Source organism: Siniperca chuatsi, linkage group LG13 (assembly GCF_020085105.1).
Source record: "Siniperca chuatsi isolate FFG_IHB_CAS linkage group LG13, ASM2008510v1, whole genome shotgun sequence".
NCBI classification, from domain to species: Eukaryota; Metazoa; Chordata; class Actinopteri; order Centrarchiformes; family Sinipercidae; genus Siniperca; species Siniperca chuatsi.
The window spans coordinates 16,705,608-16,725,816 of NC_058054.1; the positions used below are offsets into that span (position 1 = coordinate 16,705,608).

The following is a 20,209-nucleotide window of genomic DNA, read 5'->3' on the forward strand; positions in this document are numbered from 1 at the left end:
ATCAAAATTTTCTCTCCATCGACTCAATTAATCAGCTCATTGCTTCAGCACTAAAATATGCCTTGTGCACATTTCCTCCTCTTCATTTAGTGGCAAATGTGCTGTATAAAAAGTAGTAGGCTAATATAAGTTGATGATGAAGTACACCATGCCATCTAACATTTTAAAAACAATAAAGTAGCGTTCCTTTATTCTTTGAAATTGACTGTTTTTTTATTTGTAAAATAAAAGCCACGAGAAACTGATTTTGTTACAGCAATCATATTTCACTAAAAGGTCGCTTGAAAACAGCACAAATGTGTTTGGTACTAAAGTGTTAAATCGTATTGCTCCGCCTTCTCATAAACATCCACTAAGACCCAGAGAGAGGACACCAAGGAAATATGTCTCTTTCCAAACTAATAAATCCTCAAAGGACTTTAAATCAGGGCTCACTTTAGTTTCTCATCAAGAGTTCTTCTGTTGTAGATGCGTCTGCAGTACCGAAGCGTACCCATGCCGCCTGCGGCACTGTAGCTTCAATGCCGTAAAACAACAACACGTGGATGTATCCAGTTACAAACCGGCGTTATTATTGATTACAGAGCCACTGGCGTTAACGAGGAAATCGTAAGTACCTAAATGAAGATGATGCAATTCAAAGCTATTCTGTGTAAGGTGTGTTATAGTCTGAAATCAAGCAAATGAATCGAATTGAACTGGATTTAACTGGCTCGGCAGTATTCAGCTCCGAGTTATAGTTAACTTACTCCTCCCCGCATGCGCCGTGCCCTCCTTCATTGCCTATCATAGACTGTATGCATATGCACGGCGAGTGAGGTTCAAGAGCACCGCACAACCCTAAAAATTCAGTTAATTCTGTATTGAATTCACAACACGAATGTCTAAATGGCTAACGATTGTGCCAGCTTCCACTACCACTAAGTTACACTCCCGTTAGCGCCATGGCATTGCATTAGGAGCCATGTCACCAACTTCAGAAATGTAGCTACAGTAACTGTTAACGGTTAGCCAGTGGTTTGGTAACCAGTTCGTTAAGGATTGAAAGTAAAAGGATACGAAGCCGCAGGGCAGAAGGCAAAAACAACGTCAGGCGGTTGTAAATAATCTAAAATATGATTAAATGCTGCTATCTCAACGGAGTAAGGGCTGTCGGAGTACAAGCTAGTTAGCTACAGTTGTAGCAATACCGCTTCCGACCGTTAGTGGCAGCACTGAACGCAGTGACGTCAACGGCGAAGAAATATCAGACTTCAGTATTTAGGAACTTTAATGGAAAAGTTTTAATTGGCTGTGAAATAGCTTTCAGGCCATCAAGAGTTATTTTTGCCGATTTCTACAAAATATTCAGTACAGAGGGTTAAGTCCGTTTTCTGTAAATATTTTCACTGAGAAAAGAACTCTCAAATTCTGGCAACACCTAAAAACAAGTCACTTTAACCCCTAGTGTTAAAAAGCCAAGAAGAAAAAAGACTCTAAATGAGCATCAGGAACATCAAATTTGCACAAAACAACGTTCCTAACCAAATTATACACAACCAAAGAGTAAAGTACCTAACACATTGGATGGAAATCACCAGAACACAACACAAACTCAATTGTTATTTGACCCTAAAATGCACCTGTAGGCCTATGATAGCACTGTATCTTCCCACTGTACCTGATAAAAGCTGAGCTAAAGAAAACCCTGAGGACGTACAGTCAGTGACCACAGCCTGGCACTGAAACGGGTGCACACAGACAAACATGGCTATCCATTAAAATGTAATTTAGCTTTGACAATAATATATCATCGACAATCATGCCAAAAAGTTATTTGAACTGAAATAAAAATATGAACCATCTTGGATTTTACATGGCTTGGGTAAATTAATGGAATTAATGGATGTCTGAATAGATGGGTTTTGTCAGCAGAACTATATTAGAATTAGTATATCCTGAAACAGATAATATTTAATGTTTATTGTCTCATTTACATGTCGGTGAGAATATGGATTACCTGCCGGATCACAACTCCAGGTATAAAGACGTTGACTACTGGGATGAAAGATACAAGACAGAGCAGTGTTATGACTGGTTGGGCTGCTTCTCCAAATTCCAGCACCTTCTGGAAAACTACGTCAAGAAAGAAGACTCTATTCTGATTCTTGGTTAGTAGTTTTATGTTATTCTGATTCTGACATCTGCATTTTTGTTGGAAGCCTCTTCTCTTCGTCTTCTGACCCCACAATGCCTTATTAAAAAAAAAAAAAAAAAAGAGAGAGAGACACAAAGTCAATTATTCAGCAACATATTGTCACCATTTGGGGGCATCCTCGTAAATTAGGGGTCTCTCAGTTCGAGTCCAGCCAGGGACTCTTGTTGGAAATCAGCCCTCCTCTCTCTATCCCCTCTTCCTGTCCGCCTGTCACCATTTGTCATTATGAGTGTCAGATACCATCATCATGATTGTCATTGCTGTCATTAGCATCACTTATACTGCTGTTAAATCCTCCTAGGTAACTACTTGTATAGAATTGTCCTTGTAGTTAGTTTGGTAGAAGTGGCTGAAGTACTTTTATATAAAAAAAGTATTAATAGATTTGACACCTGGATGTGCAGACGTCTGCTGAGTAACAGGTTGTTAAATTCACTCTTAAGTAGAGCTGGGTATTGTCTGAAAATGTTCAATACTGTTGCCAATACAATACTTGACTTTTGGTACCACTATCAAAGCAATCTGTTTTTTGTTGGATACCTTGCCTGTGAAATGAAAACATGTTTTTGTACAAAACACATAAGGACAAGTTGAATACCTGGACCTTTGGAGTGAAATTTCCGCCAATGTCCACAAGATGTCACTGTTACCTAAAAAATATAGCCAGTTCTCTTGCACTCAGCACTTTCTGCAGTACCAGTTTTCAAATGGCCCTACAGCTCTGTAAAACATGCTGCAAAAACATTTGCATAAAGCATGAACACAGTATTTTGGTTGCTGAACATAGAGTAGGCCCGGATGTGAATTGAAGCTGTGCAAAATATGAAGCAATTGGCCTGAGAGCCTATAGCAGGCGTTGTCACTATTAGCTCAAATTCTTCAGTGGCACCCTCTTGGTTTAATATTTATTTTAAGCCAGAGTAAGAATTTATCTGTCCATCATTTGCATATTACATTGTTATTTCCCTACTAATGCTGTTAGAGAGTGTGCAGCTATGGACCTGTGCATCACAGTGGTTCTTAATTTGATTGCTTTATCGATTTTAATCGTGATGAAAACAAGCATTTTTTTTCTCCAAGGTGAAGCTGTACACTTTGATGTACTCACTTTTGATAGGATACAGCATCTTTGAAAAGACAGATTCTGGACAATTAAAAGATTGTTTTAATAAGTCGTTGTTTAGCATTAGGATGAGGCAGATGACAGTACGCTGAAATGCCAGCTTTAAAGTCTTTTGTTGTTAGACTGTTATACCTCCACAGAAGCATAGAGGGCTATGGTGGTCTCTTTTCTTTCTGATGCGAGCCTTGTTTATGCATGCTCGGTGGCGTTTGCGTGTGTGTTAGATTTGTGTCAGGGAGTGACAGGGGCCTCTGCTGTGTGTGTGTGTGTGTGTGTCTCCGTGTGTGTTTGTGTGGGCAGAGGGGAGGGGGACTGATGAGGTTGTCAGAAGTTGGGTATTCTTTTCTCGACATAAACCTCTCGCTGTTGTCTAACTCCTGCAAGACTACAATGCCAGTATACAGACAACTTTATTATACCTGGAGATCTTTGGATGACGAATTTGGATGACTATGATCTGGTGCTGGTTAAAAACTGTATTTTGAAAGAACATTGACAGACACAGATAGTATGCAGCCTCACTTTTTCAGTGTGCGTCATAGGCACACCTACAGCAGAGGCGTGAGTGGGCTCTGGAGTCTGATATATAAAATATCTTCTCTCTCCTGCATTACACTGCAGCAGGCAACACCAGGGCAGACCACTTTCTGCACGCTGATTTAAACCCAAAGGAGAGCGATTATATCGCTTCAGAGCTCTCATCTCGGGGGACATCTCTCTCTACCTCTGTACTCTTGACATATCATGGACTCACATGTTTCTGTCACCACCACGTGTTGATGTCTTCTTCAACAACACACGTGCACAGATAAGGAGCTATATAGAGAAGCCTACTGTAAAGATGGTTGAACCCTCATGTGTTATATAGACATGAAGAGCTCTTAAAAGCACTTAAATATCGCCACGCTTGGACAAATGCCTGCCACGGTTGCACACATCTCCCGGCTACCCTCACTTGTCAAGTCTGTAAAGCCAGAGAGACTATTGGCTCGTATAAAATGACACAATACATTACCGTCACAAGGCATAACTTGGCAGAGAGAAGGGAAGACGTAACGAAAGAAAGACTTGAGGCGCCACAGTGCTGTTTGTGTGTTTGATGAGTGGATAAAAGAAAAGGGAGATGGAAGGGAGGTAAATAACTAATCAGGTTTGGGCCACTCAACTGTCTCAGATGGAGGTCATTTCCATTAAGATAATCTGTACAGCACAGAGAGAAAGAGGGAGGGATGCATAGATGAGGAGAACTAGAAGGCTTTGCTGCATGCTTATTACAATTTTAATGTCTTTCTCCTTCTTCAGTATGTTCATGTATTTTTTTTTTTACTTTGTTTCAGTCTTTGTCCTCTGCTTATCTGTACAGTTTCATACAAGCATTTTGCTGACACACTCTCAGCCTCCGTGTACCTGGTTCCTCCCAACCCCACTTCTTTACGCTTGTTTTTCTAATATCTGGAGAGACTGGCTTCCCCATCACACCATTTTTGCTTCCCATAGTAACCGACTTCTGCCTTTCGGTATTATTCTTTTCATTGTCATGAACTGCTACTCAGCAGTATCAGTCCTCATGTCTAGACTATAACCACACACAATCCTGTCTCTGTATATCAATGGATTTGCCATAATCTGAAATAAAACTAGATAATGTAAGCACGCAAGATAAAACATTAGTGTGTGATGCTACTGAATTATTTTTGATCACTTACCAACTTTATAGTGGCAGTAGGATCATAATAGTTCCATCTTTAAAAGATAAGTCTGGTGATATTCTATATCCAGGAAATTGCCTCCACTCTTCTTTGTGATATTCTACATTTTTCTTATTGTCAACAAATCCCAAAGATGAAAACCAACAAATCAATTGATCCAACTAACAAGTGTTGTTTGTGTAGCCAAAGCCTGATGTAGCTTATTCCTCTGTGCCACAAATTTCCTTTGATATCCAAATGCACCAACACTTCATTATGATAAACTTGGGCATTGTAGTTTATTTTGAGCCAGTCCCACATACACCATACTGCTGCTGTAAATACTCACTAGTGCATCAAAACTGCAGTGGAAAATAGTCCCCAATAGATACCTAATTTACTGCTGTTTGAGTTATGTTTGCTAAAAACCACAGTGCCCAGCTGAAGTTTCAGCTATTTCACTTTTTAAAACTAAAAATGAAAGTATATATTTGTGATCTGTTTTTAAAGATTTTCGTCTTTAGTGTGAAACCAATAGTTTGGGCCTGATAACCACAGACAGGTTAGGAAAATTAGAAACTATTGAGAGACGGACCAACACATCAGTGGTTTTGCTATCCATGGGATTTGTTGATAATAACAAAAATATCTCCAGCATTTCCTTTCAAGAAATACTTTAAGAAGTGTTCTTGTGAACATAAAAAGAGAGTTTTATGTGGTGTTTTCTCTGAAAAGTGGCAAATGTGGACAGAAATCTATTTAAAATCCTATTTTTGTTCAAATAACAAAGCAGCACTGTAGCCATGTTCACTCTATCTTGCATAGTTCCTGTGGAGGGATTCTCAAAAGTAGATCCAGTATTGATCTTCCACTCCCTCATGATTAACAAGGGAGTAAAATCATTCATAATAGCATATCCTGTTTAGAAGCTGCGCTGCCCACTCAACTCCCACTTCAACCACAATGACATTAGGTCAGCATTGTTTCTGCTTTAAAATGATGCAGAAAGTTGAAGTTGCTCATTTAGAGTGCAGTAACATTTCTTGATATGGAGAACCAGATCGCAAAATGCAGTTGTATTGGAAATGAAAATACATTTTGGAGTGTGATGGCTTATGAACAGGCCTACAGTTATGAAACAGGACGGTGTGAAAGAAAAATACTGCTCGCACATTCCAGTTTTGAAATGGAACATAAACTCCAACCTTCCTAAAAATGCTATATTATTTTTAAAGCACCGTGTGTGTCTCATATGGCCTCATAATGTGACATAACTATGCTCATTACTGAGTGGGCCGGCTGCATGGTAAGCTGAAGGCCTGGAGTGGTGTGTGTCACAGCATTGCGTCAAGCAGTCCCTGACCCTCCACCTGACCTGTATGTGTGTTAGCAACATTATCGAGCATTAGCGATGATCCACTCGCACATGGTCCAGTTCCCGCCTGCCACACAGCCACAGCTCCTTCTTTTATGGCTTGCTCCGGGCTGCTGCCAGTGATGTAATGACCCCACGTCTCCCAGTGGTCAACGCTCATGCCTTGTTTCCCAAGGCGAGGGGTGATGATGTAATGGCTCTGTTCTCCAGCAGTGAGTGAGTCTGAGATGTGCAAAATCTCCAGTCAGACCAAGAACACCTACCTTTCATGGACCACAGGGCTACTTAAACATGTGTGTAGGTGTGCTTTAACATCAGTGCTAACATTTCAACATTAGAATAATTGTTATCTGAAGTGCTGGGTTACATACAGTAGGCCATATGTGTAGGTTTGGTAAAGCTGCATTGGCTAGACTTACCTGTATAGCCTGTGTATTGATGGCTGTTTAAAGGCTGGCTGCTGGTTTTGTTTTGTTGCTTGGTAGCCTTTTTATGTGTGTGTGCAAGTATGTGTTTATATTTTACGCTGCACATTAGAGCTGAAACATTTAGTTGATGATGTTGTCAGAAAATGTATCTGCAGCAATTTTGATAATTGATTATTCATTCAAGGGCGGGTTCACACCAGTTGTGTTTAGACCGGTTGAACCGGACCCTGGAGCGTTTATCCCCTTGGTGCAGTTTGTTTGGGTAGGTGTGAACGCCGGACTGAGATTCTAGTGCAGACCAAACAGCCGCTCTCTGGTCCGCCTCGAAGAGGTGGTCTCGGACCGCTGTCAAGTGAACTCTGGAGCGGTTCATTTCTGGTGTGAACACCATTCGAACCAATCACAGGAAGCTTACCATTATATGTGTCATTTTATTGGTTAAAAAACATTTTTTCTTTCTGTTTTGGTGACTGGTAAACTAATCAAAATTACAAAACTTTGTGATTTTCACATGTTTGCAGTTGTGGCCCACTTACCTCACTGGTCCACTTTGCATGGCAAATGCAAACAAGTTGTGGTAGGATTTCATCAGAACCAGCCGTCTTCTGTGATGAAGACCATCTGATGGCAAAGCGTCTTCCTCCAAATGCCTTCATTATTGAATTATTTAATACCCGCTGTCTTAAGAGACGTTCATATGCGCGATCCTGTAAAGTCTGCTGATATGCGCTCCAGATCAACATCAGCATGAACGGAACCTGATGGTACTCCATGATGTACTATGTACTGGGTTTGTTGTCTTTTACCCGCAGACTGTATGACCAATAATCGAAAGACATTTCCGCCACATGGCTTTTGTTTACAATTTCTAGACCGTTTGAGTTTTGCCTTTGTGAACAACCCAGACCAGTTTGAAAATTGAAACAATGTGTCATCCTCGCATTGGTTTGATTCAGGGACCTGACCTTTATGTGTGAACCCGCCCTAAGTCAAGCAAAAAGGCCAAACATGAGTATAATTGGCAGATTAATTGATAATGAAAATAATTTTGAATGCAACCCCATTGTACACGTAATAGACTTACAGGGTATGTTTTACCCTCCCGAAATGTCCTGCTTTGCTCCCTCTTTTTAGCTCACCTACTAACGTCACTGTCTTGTCACTTTCTGGGTTCCTTCAGCTCCTGAAGGTGATGTAAGCGGTGTTTATTGGCAAAGGAATAATGAAAGACCATGAGTTCAGTCAGCTGTTGCGTAACTATGTATGGCTCAGTGCCTTGACTACAGTGACATTATACCTTCTATAAAGAACATTACTACATGCTAGCAACAATGTAAAGTCTTCCCTCCATCACCCTTTCTGCCTCCTGCACACCCCACATTGCCCATTTATTCCTCACACCCATCTCCTTCTCTCCCCCTCCATCGCGTCCTTCTATCACCCCCTAATGCTCCCTCCTCCATTTCCTCCTCACTGTCTCACCTTTCTTTTTCCTTGTTGATCATAGCCTTACTTACACCTCCCCTGTTCTCCCCTTTACCTACTTGTCAGTATTTGGTATCAAAGATGTCCACCTGTGTGCCTGGAGCCAGTCCGGCTATATATAGCTGGAGCAGAGGTGTTTACAACCGTGTTGTGAGGGCTGTGGGAGCTGCACTTTCTCAGGAGAGTCCACCTCACTGTTGGTGGGGAAATTATGTTAAGCTACAGCTCATTCAGAAATTGGCATCCCACTAGAGATATGCACATTTCTACGGTTTCTTTGGTCTTTGTTTTATTCTGTAGTATTTTATTCCAGTATTCAATGTGTTTCGTATGTAATACACAGAATTATTATTGTAGATTTCGACAGCTGAGTAAAATCCTCCTACCCCATGCTGGAAGATTCTGCAGGTCAGCCAAACAGTTTTATGTTTCTGTGCTTGTGTGTCCTTATCACTCTGTACACTGGGAGGAAGCTAAGAATGTACTGGTTGTTTGGAAACTGTACTTGTCTAACTGGAGGAACATGTAGGCTGAGCAGGAGGATTTCATTTCAGTGTTAACAGGTGACAGTCTTCTCACATCCCTTTTTTTCCGCAGTGTTCGAAAAGCACACACTTGCGCATACACACACACACACTGACACAAAATGCTGATAGGATGGAAAGTCACTGGCAACACAGAGAGCATGGGGGGAGAGTGAGAGAGGTTTTAAGTCAGGAGTTATGTCTTAGCAGCTGTCAGAACATCCAGCTGATATCAGATATGCTGTTGCTCATGGGAAGTTCAGCCCTCATTTCTAAACCTGAGTTTCTACATTTTTCCATGTAACCTTTCTCTCCCCTTTTTTCCTTGTTGGTATCTCTCCCATTTTTTATTTTCTTTCCTTTCCACTCCGCTCCTCCCTCATATCCATACTCCTCCATCCATTTCATCTTTTTCGCTTATCCTCCCGTCTCTTCCTTCTCTCATGTCTCTCACTCTCCACACAGACAAGCATGTGCATGCACACAGCTCCTCCCCTCACTTGGAATAACAACAGCAGCGAGGCTGTGAGGAACGGGCAGCTTTCAGAGGAATAATAGAACCAAGAGACAGGCCTTGGCCATTTCACGCTTGCCCTTCCTTTTATTGATTCCAGCCCTTCCTTTGGTGGCTGGAGGCGGAGCACGTATGATCAGATAGGCTTGTATTAGCTCTGTCCTCCCCTGTTCCTGCCCTAGTTTGTGCAGGCAGTTGCCATCCAACTTATTCACGGTGGCATTCAAGGAATATATTGGTTTTATGTATTTGAAAGTGGCCTAATTCAGAAGTGACTGCATGTCTCTGAAAAGTTTATATGTTAATCAGACTGATGTCATGGTCTTGCATTGATGGTACAGAAGGATTTGCATGTCTTGTAAGGTAATAATGAGCAGAAAATGATAGTACAGTGCTCCACAATAAGGATTGCCCGATTGCCCGGGGCAAGTAAAATGCCACGTCGTGCATGTAAATCTAGCAACTCACTTGCCTGATCGGGCAAGTAATAAAAAATAATTAAACACATATTTTTCTGGAGCTTATGAAGTAGCTAAGGAGTGAGCCCTCTCACTTCCTTCTCATCTCTGTTATGAGTTGAACATACCGATCAGGCACTCGCGAGTAGGGATGGGTACTGAAACCCGGTATTAAATGGGCCCCGGGGCTAAATCATTAAAGACTGTGTTATTATCACGCTTGCTGCAGCCTCTCCTGCTGTCTGTGTCGGGGCTGAGCTCCTCCACACAAACACACCCACACACAGAGCGCAGTCATCGGTCAGCAGATCAGACAGGCCACGGTGGAGATTACTCGAGTTGACAACAACTACGCTCGTTACTGTAAGTAAGTGCAATACAACCTCCGTGAGTAAAAAGCAGTACTTTATCAATACACCGGTTCAATAAGAATAAAAGCGATCACGTAGAAAGCGATATTTTAATCTGCTCTGTCTGCAGTCTCTCATATGTTTTATACAAGCACAGTGACCTAACTCCGGTAATAACTGTCTAACTGTCTAGGTTAGTTTGCCACAAATCTTAAAATTTGGCAAATTCTTGTAAACTTTGCTGCTGGCTGAGACAAACCAGCCCCTCCTCTCTCTACCAGCGGTAACTTACCTGCAGGCAGTGAATCACATCAACAGCAGAGGGAGGAGGACAGAGGACAGGAGGAAGGACTGATACTGACTGAAGTTTAGAAAGAATGAAGAACACAGACAGCACTCAGTATTTTGATGTCAGGAATTTGATTTATTTTACTGACATTTTAGATTTGTTTTCAGTGAGATATTATTGAGTTTATATAGTGACTTTGCTGTTGTAAACATTACTGTTGCTGCTCTAGAAACAACATTTAGTTATATTTAAAATATTCAATTCTAATTCTTTTCTGAATTTATTATTTAAATATTTATTTTTTTTAATAATATATTTTTTAAAAAGCAATTATTTAATCATGAAAAAGAACCAACAAGATTATTGATAAAGAACTGAACCGATAAAAGAATCGATAAGAATAGTAGTATCAATAAAATCCTAATGATACCCATCTCTATTCATGAGAAAATGGCAGCAGGTAAAGACAAAGTTTATAATAATTTATCACTCACAGTTAAGGAGTCCATCTCTAGATAGAAGGAGTTGGAATTGTCATACAATTTTGATATGCAATAATGTTTGTTGCTTTGCATCTATGTTATTTGATAACCGCTAATAAATAAAAATATTTGTATAAAAATTTACTTTGGGCAAGAAGATTTCTGACCCACTTGCCCTTAATGTTGAACCCTGTAGTAGTAGTGATATTGTGTTTGTATTGCATTTGAATTAAACAGTTTATCAGGAACATGGTAATGCAGTGATAAATGGAGCTGCTCAACAAACAAAGGCAGTAGAGGTTGTTTAGTCTGCGTTGTACACTGTCCATACACACAAAATTCTGTACATCACCGCACTGTCTGTCTTTACCTATGAGTGCTGAAACATCTGCAACAGATGAGGTGTGCTTTGTGAATGTGGGTTGGGTTGAATGAATGAATGCCTGTAGGGTTGAATAAATGAATGAAAGAAAGAGAGAGGAACAGAGGTGGAGGAGAGTATAGTTTGTGGTGGATTGACTCTTACCCCCCATCCTCTCTCCATGTTTCTCTCTCTCCTCCCTACCCTCCCCCTCTTCTCAGCATCCGGATTGGCTGCTTTCAGTTTTCAGGGAGCCCTCACCATGCAACAGTCAGTAAGTCAGTAGGGGCAACCCTTCCTCCATCCCACGCTCTCCCCCTTTCCCCTCCCTTCCTCCCTACTTTTTGCCGCTGTAAGGAGTGGTGCTGTTTATGAATGAGCCTCAGAGCCGCAGAATGTGAATGAAAAGAAGAGTGGGAGCGAGCAGATAGGGGTGCAGGCTGAATGAAATGCAGCAAAGCAGGGAAGAAAAATGGAGGAAGGATGCTGAATGAAAATCACAAGGGTGGGATGCAGCGGAAGAGGGAAGCGGGGGAGGTGGTGGTGGTGGGCGACAGAAATAAGGAGAGAATGTGAAATTTTATTGGAGAGATAGCCGCGCTCCAATTGCTGTGTCCCTTTTTAGAGCTGTCATCCTATGTCCACCCTCATAGGTATGCAGCTCAGGGAGGATGCTGGGAAGGAGGATGCCTGGACCGGTGGCTGCTTTGCCTATGAGCCAATGGGAATCTCCACTACCTAACTAACACACACACGCGCGTGCGCATACACACATATACACAGCTTTATCTGCAAGCTGGTGCTCCGTGCTTTGAATAATAATGGGGGTTACCCAGGCAACCAGGCTAGGATGATCGATGGGCCTGGACCTGATAAACAGAGCATAGAGGCACACATGTGCTTGTGTGTGTGTGTCTGTGTGTCACAGGGTTTCTGATGTCGAAGTGGGAGTTTCTTTGTTTTCGGGACAATTAGACGATATGTTATTATCGAATCTCTTCTGACCTGTTATTATGTGTGTGTGTGTGTGGGTACGTAGATTGCACACAGAGACACAGGCTCACAGGATGCATGCATGTGTGTGTGTGTTTGTTAGAGGCAGTAGAGGTGTGTTTGCTGTTTGTGTGTGGATGTGGAGGGTTTTTTTCTTCTTCAATGACACTGAACGCCCTTGGTGAGAGGGCTTTTGCAGGCGGACTATGGGGGTGACCACACACACTCTCCTGACTCATTCACTTACAGTAATAATATAGCCATTGGAAGGGGAGAGGCTGTGCGGCTGTTACTCACCCTCACACAGAGTGCAAATTATACAGCTAGCCTGCGAGTCCGACTGGCCACTTGATTTGATTAAATGCGTGCTACATGCAAGTAAATTTTTTCAAGTGCTGTTGTTGTGAGGGTAAGCTAGCGTGTGGGATAACATAAAATGGGTTGGATGAGGGTGGAGAACAAATATGTAAAATATGTGAGGATAGTGAAGGGGGTAAAGCGAGAAGCATTTAGAGAAGTAAGGGACATACTCAGAGATGGATCGGGACTCCGGGGGTTTCACATATTGGAGACACCCCTGACACTAGGGGTAAGTAAGATAAAATAAAATGCGTTTTTTGCAATTTAGGTCAACTGAACCTTTTTAAGTGGTTTCAGTTTGACTATTTTAAAGCCCCAGTACACAGTACTGTGCACAGCATCCTTTCCGCCCACATACAATAGTCACATTTCAGTTGCAGCCCAGCTTGAGTGCCTGCAGATGTGTTTGTTGAAGTGTCAGAGGGTGTTGCTGTGGGCTGTCGGTGTGTGTGTGTGTGTGTGTGTGTATGAACAGAAACATGGAGTCCACCTTCTAATGTCAGCGACCAAATATAATACACTTGTAAAACTGGCACATTAAATCATTTTAAATTGCATCTGTACAGTATTTGTGAATGAATTATCTTAATGTAGGCTTTCATGAAACCATGAGGAAATAGTCTCTTGGAAATTCATTGGTTTTATGTTACAAGCCCAATGTTCTAACACAACTGTGGGTGTGTCTGTTGAGGCTGGGGAATTTATTGGTGATTGGCATTCACACAGCCTCCTGTCTTCACTGCACACTTCTGCATCACATTACCCTTGCTCCCTCCCTCCCCTCTCTCTCACCTCTTCTCTTCTCTTCCTCCCTGTCCCCTCTGTGCTACCCTTCCCCCGACAGAGAGGATGAGGAGGAGTAGGAAGGAAGAGTAGCTGCTAAGAGGTGCATCTGCAGCCAAAGTCGCCTCTCAAGAGCTGAACTGTCATCTTGGAGCTCACTGTGCATTTCTCACAAAGACATTATGTCGACCTCAAAGAAGGGTCATCTAAGTGTATTCAGAGTTGCACTGTTCTTTTGTCATGAGACAAGCATCCCTTGCTGTGACAACCGCTGTATGTCGCAGCACAAAAAGTCACTTCTCTTTGACCTTGTACACTTAAATCTGCGATTCCAGGGACAGGCTCGGTCTAAGACTGATGAAGCTCTGAGAGTATTACCCGATTCCATTGTGCTCATAGAGGGCTTAACAAATGACAAAGTGAACAATGCAGATGTGCATAACGCAGTGACATTGAAGCACATATGGCCCTGCTATTAAGCTAAGAGTGACGTAGCTTTAAATACTTCTGTTATGTTTGAACGGGATCAAAATGATCTCCTTCAAACAGTGATGCCTCAGGTATAAAACAACAAGTAATATTCATGTTTGGATTTTTTTTTTTTTATCCTGTGTCCAACAACTCAGTCTCACTGTTTTGAAGTGTGTACTCCAAAGGCGAGGCACCAGACAGCCACTGCAGTGTCAGCATCACTTACTATGTTGCAGTTAGCTAGACCGTTTGGAAGCTGGACGTCATAAAGGCACAAAAGTATGTGTACAGATTGCATACCCATGAACACACACACACAAATGACCAAACATGCTCACACCCATGCATTTAATTATGCTGTTCGCTAAAAGGTTGTAAAACTTTACAGATAGAGTACTATTATCTAAAGGCTTGTGAAAGAAAAATAATTTCAGAGCATTTGATAGAGTTGCTTGTCAGAGAGAGAGCTAGGCACTGTGGTCTGAGTCTCAATGGTGTCATTAACCTGTCATCACATAGCTCTGAGCAGGGAAAGCCCTGTCAGCTAGGTAATGGCATTGTTTGTGTGTCATTGATGTGCCGATGCATTTAGCTCTATGCAGTGTTGCGCTGTTGCTGCTAACCTGCTGTGGTAATGTAGAGTTATACACTTCACCTGTGAATGGGTGTGGGGCTGTGTATATTTTGGGAATCTTCAATAGAGTGAGGATCTACAGCAGCAGGAAGTGTTGCTTGTGTCTCTTAATTAACAGACATTTCACTGAGATGTTAAGAGTCTACTGTAGAGTGTACTGTAGGCACCAATGCTTTCAATCCACTATCAGAGACACAGAAACTTGAAGACTTCTATATATAGTTATATATACTCTGCAGCCCTGTGTGATGATGTAGTAAACAACAAACGCTACAACTGTGTCCTTATTCTATATACAAATTCTCTACGGTATGTACTACAAGCTAATATATTTTTGCAGCTAATACAAAATTATACTGTTGGTTACTTTCTTATTTACTAACTGGAAATGACAACATGCACCAAAGGACATCAATCATGTTGGGACGTTGGAATGATTCTACTATTAATCTCCACAAGGAGAAAGAAAATATTTTATGCTGCTATAGTCGCTATATTTATAATAACAGTGAATCACATGACTTTGTGCATGTGAAAGATGTTGCTTGTAGTAAAAAACCCACAGGGAATTATCACCCAACACTGCCGTTCCCCTCAGCTCTACACAGCTTTTTAGCATCTTTCAGCTCTTTGTTTTGGTTATACGCTCTCATCAACCTTGTATGCCTTGTATAACCACTGCATGCAGCTGATTTCAGATAAAAAGCTCTAAAAACCCCACTCTATGCTACCTACCCAAGACCAAATGGCAGACAGATGAAGTTAGTGACTAGCTGGTGGTCATATTGGAACATTTAGCAGCTAAAAAGCCAGGTATTTCCATCAGGAGTTGGTGGAGACTAAAACTAAGCTAAAACAAGAGTGAGAGAATTCCGTATCTGCTGGATTTGCAAATGAGCAACTGTTCAGCATATCAACTTAAAAGGTGATAATATGTCAGTGTCTTGTTTACAGCTTGTTTCTGCTGCCCCAAGTGGGGCAAACACTTAATGCTTGTTTAATATGCAAATTTTAGTTTTTCAATGTGTTTCTGGAGCCATTCGACCACTGCATTATTTGTTTTTAAATTTTTCCAGCTGTGAGTTGCTCCTTGATATCCCATAGTGCAGTTGCATTTGCATTCACAGCATTTTGACATGTCATAGCAGGAAATCCATAGATGTTGTCCATAACATTAATTATGGTCGCATTCTAACTATGTTTACCAGTTCCAAGGCCCTCTTGGTAATGTATATACTCGCTCACTGACATGGCTTACAAAGACACTAATATGGGATGGAGCCATCATTAATGTTATTGATTACACCTTTCCGGGTGTTACAAGTTAAAATGTCTGCTGTGAGAAGGGTACCCATCAACAGTACTCTCAGAAATCAAGTGAGATATACATACCAACATGCGTAGTCAAACCCCCTCAGAAGTTGTACTGTATGTAGTATGGGACATAGATTACAAGTCTCAATTACCACATTCATTGTAGCTATAGAATGACACCACCTTGGCCTCTGTCTCTTTCCTTCTACCTCGTCAGCCTGTTATCTTTCACCAGAACCTGCATTGCCGTATCTTCCACATATGTCTCCAAATCCCCTCGTCATCCTTCCCTGTAAGACCATTACTGCAGCTAAGTTGTTAAATACACCAACATTTTTTGTGTGTGTGTGTATCCAATAGGAGTTTTAGGAGAGTGCTGGCTTTGTGCGAGGCAGTCCCCAGCACTCTTCCATAATACTGCTTGTAATGCTGCAGGCACAGACCTTCACTTCCATCTCTGCTTGTTTGTCAGTCTACATATCTCTCTCAGCCACTGTTTGTCATGCTACCTCCTAGTCTGTGTTATGTGCCTAAATATCTATCAACATACTAACTACTAACATTTTTGTGTGTCTCTCTTTGTGACTTTTTAACAGACAGATTTGCTCCTTGAGTCTCTGTTTGTCTGTTTCTAATTCTCTGTCTGTCTCATTGCTCTGTTTTTGGACCCAACTCCATGCCAGTCTTCAATCCTTGCTTTATTTTCTGGCTGTCCGTACATCTTTTCTCTCTATCTCTCACTTCTGATATAGCATGCATAACAGAGTTAGTTTGGCTCAGTCGTGATGTTCTTATGTAACTCTGCCTAGTCTGAAAGACACATACACAAGAGATGTCCGATTCTGAATAAAAAGAGAATCACAGTTTTATCCACTTACAATTAAGATTACAGTTTCCTCTCAATTTTTAGGGAAAACAGTTTTTAATAAACGCACTGCTTTTGTAATCTCTGTGTATCTAGGAGAGCTTGTCGGATGTTGTGATGCACTGTTTAATGCTCCTATTTCTCTGATGTTTGTGTGGATTGGCAGTACAGATTTTCTGGCTAAGTTTTTGTGGCCTTCACAGCTCTTCATATAGTACTCTGTGGTGACTCTTCAGCTGATTGTTTACTGACTAATTGTGGTGTTGTTGTGCATTGTTGCCACAATTCTTCACCATCAATAGCAGGGTTTTCTTGACTCATTTTGTTCCTGATTTTGTTGTTCCTCAGGATATTTTCTCTGTGTTACTCTTAGTTAGATTTGTTTTCATTTCTGCCTGTGCACAGTCCATCATATGGTGCAACGCGCATTTGTCATTTGTTGACGTAAGTCAGGAAAGTTAGATTACTTGGAACAGATCTAACTGCTTATTCAGATACTGCAGGATGAGATTGCATTATGTCAGGAATCAGTATTACCATTTTGATATGAGTTGTCTTGCAGCCCTAATATATAAATACAGTAGAAACATATTTGAACATTCATCCTACCGTCAGCATAGTGATATGGAGAGAGTTAGAGAGAAATGAGACCTGCTGAATCAAACACATCCACTCCTTGAACAAGTTCTGTATGTATGTGTAGGCTATGTTGTGTGCAAAAGTGAGTCTGCAAATGCCTATTACGTATTACGTCAATGCTGACGCATGCCTGGCAGCGTCTAATGAGTCGACATAATCTAATGAATATATTCAATTTCACCATGAATTCTTGTTGGAAATGACAAAGGTCAAACTGACATCATAGACCAGACTTGGTTTGTGATTACATCAGCCAAATTTTGTTAGATAAAAAATAGGAGGTAATCAGAAGAAACGTTTAGTATAAATGATTGAAATGATTTCTTTTTTACCCAGTATTAATTAATTAATTTCCTTCAAAATGTGCCAGTTAATAATTTTACATGAGACATTATGTACTAGGGTTGGGTACTGGACTCATACTTTTAAGTGTACCGACCAAATTACTTCACGTTAAATCAATCGGTGCCAAATTTCGGTACCTGAGAGCGCATCTGGGTGAGAGAGCAACTTATAGTATAGCGAGAAAGAGAGCGAGCAAAACTGCGTCACCCCTGCAGCTTGTTCAAGTCACAACGAGTCAGGGCAATGGTGAGCCAAAAGCGGTCGCTGCTGTGGTTACACCTTTCAAAACTAGAACACAGACAACACTTGTTGCAATATTTGTAATGTGAAATGCAAAGCTGGCCAGGGCAACACGTCCTGAAAAAACCTGGTCAAACACAAAATATATCTAAAAGCTGAAGAGTGTGCCGTGTTTGCCTGAAATCCCCCGCAGCAGCCGCAGCTAACGTTTGCACGCCTGCAGCCAGTGCTGAAGAAGTTGAAACTTCTAAGTGAGGCATCGACAACTTCATTGACATCTTAAGTAATTAATTAGCTAGTTGGATAAGTTGTTGTTGGAGATAACTGGGCTTCTTTTCACTGTGTTGGTTGATGTTAGCTTAGGATTTTTACTAGCATTTGCCAAAATTCCACCGCTGTGTCTGAAATTTGTTTGGGAGGTGAGAGGGAGGGGTTTTATTTTGTGTGGTGTGTAAAACGCTCTAAATAAATAACAAAATGTTCTAATGATTGAGCTCAAATTATTAGCGGAGTAAAAGGCTCCATGTAAATGCAGCTATGCACTGACCTGTGACTCATGCCATGCTGTATAACAATTCACGTACAAATAGAAATTAAACTAATATAGATTCCTCTGATGCTTTCCTTTGAGGACAATTGCTCTCAGCGCCTCTTCTCTGTATTGTCTGTATATATTACTGTGGGTATTGGTGCTTGGATGAACTGACCAGAAAGCAAATGAGGCTGTTCAGTGAGACAAGTTAAAGAATACAGGGACGGCAAAATGAAGTATGTGTGTGAGAGAGAGATTGAATTGATTAATGGTGGAAAGCCACCTGTCCCCTCACTTCCACCACTGCACATCACAGACTTCGACTGGCCTGAACATCTTCTGCTCGCTTTGCTGCTGGCCTTGCTGTGTGCCATTACTGTACTATACAAGTATTGTTTAGCTGAAAACATGCAATATCGTCTTTGGTATTTGTTTCACCAGTATCACATTATTTGAATTTGACAATACACGCAGTGCTAATTCCTATTCTGTAAGTTTATCTATAAACAGTTTCTCAATTTATTTTCCAGAACATGTGCTATACCACAATATACATGCTGAATGTGATATTAGAGCCTAAATGAATAGTCCATTACCTCCTACCACCTTTGGGTTTAAGACTGTTGGTCGGACAAAACAAGCTGTTAAAAACTTAGGCTTTGGGAAAACATTTTGTTGACCAAATGATTCATCAGTTAATTAAATAAAGCAATTAGTCCAATTAATCCAGGGTAAGGATAATCATTAGTCAGACTCCTATGTAATGTAAAATTGCATATATATTACATACAGAAGATTTTTTTTATGGCTCACCTCCTATAATTCGATGTCAGAGAGAGACAGACAACACATAAACAAAAGTTAGTAACTGGAGCTAGACGTATTGACATTTCCCTGTTAGAGTGGAACATTATAATCGAAGGTGTTGGGGAATGATGCCCACGGGCTCCACTGCTTGTCATGATCAAATTGCATTGAACCTTTTCTTTTATGTGCCATTTAATGTGTGTTCCTCTTACCTTTCGCAATAGTATTAACTGCGAAAAGAAGCAAGAAGAGGAATTTCAGCACTGCATGGCTGCTGTGCTCTCTACTGACAACCTTTTAAAGTCACATGGTTTACTGTGGCTGAGGTTAAGCAGGTAGAGCTAACGGATAGTGATGCAGAAATGAGTGAAAAGGTATTTTGAGGTGGAGTCTCATGTTTGGATGGAGGATTATTTTGTCCAGTGGTGCTAGGATTAACTAGTGCCATTAGAGCATAACAAACAACTGTGTGTATGCATAGCCTATATTAGCCTGTACAGGGAATCAGAGAGCAGATGGTCTGCCATGGTTTGTAATGCTCTGTTCACTTAACCTGAGAATGGGGGCCTTGCATACCCCCTGCCATCCCCTAAACACACACACACACACGCACACACACACTAAAGAAAGAGAAAGAAAGGAAGAGGGTAAGACAGTTTTGGTAGTCAACTGAGACAGAGAGCAACAGACCCATGAGGTTTGAGTCCAGCATTCTGTTTAATGCAGCACACTTAATCAAGACAATCCCTCCCATTCCTACAGTATTAAATCATGTTGGAGTCTGTGAGAGCACCAAGAGACAAACCCAAATCACCATCGCAGAGTCAGTTCCTCTGCCTGTTGCCATGGCTACCTACTCCCTAAGACAATATTTATTTAAAAACACATTTTATTTTACTGTTGGGCTGTAATAAGAACATTTTATTTTACTGTTGGGCTGTAATAAGAAGGT

At 41.1% G+C, this 20,209-nt stretch overlaps 1 protein-coding gene across 1 annotated transcript in view; it reads left to right on the forward strand.

Moving 5' to 3' along the window:
• Positions 1–326: 326 nt before the first annotated feature.
• Positions 327–20,209, forward strand: part of ece2a (endothelin converting enzyme 2a) — a 74,026-nt gene continuing 54,143 nt past the window's right edge. Inside the window, exons 1-2 of the mRNA XM_044219364.1 lie at positions 327–609; positions 1,988–2,150. Coding sequence (XP_044075299.1) covers positions 1,991–2,150 — 160 coding nt within the window. The 5' untranslated portion in view covers positions 327–609; positions 1,988–1,990. The remainder of the gene's footprint in view (positions 610–1,987; positions 2,151–20,209) is intronic.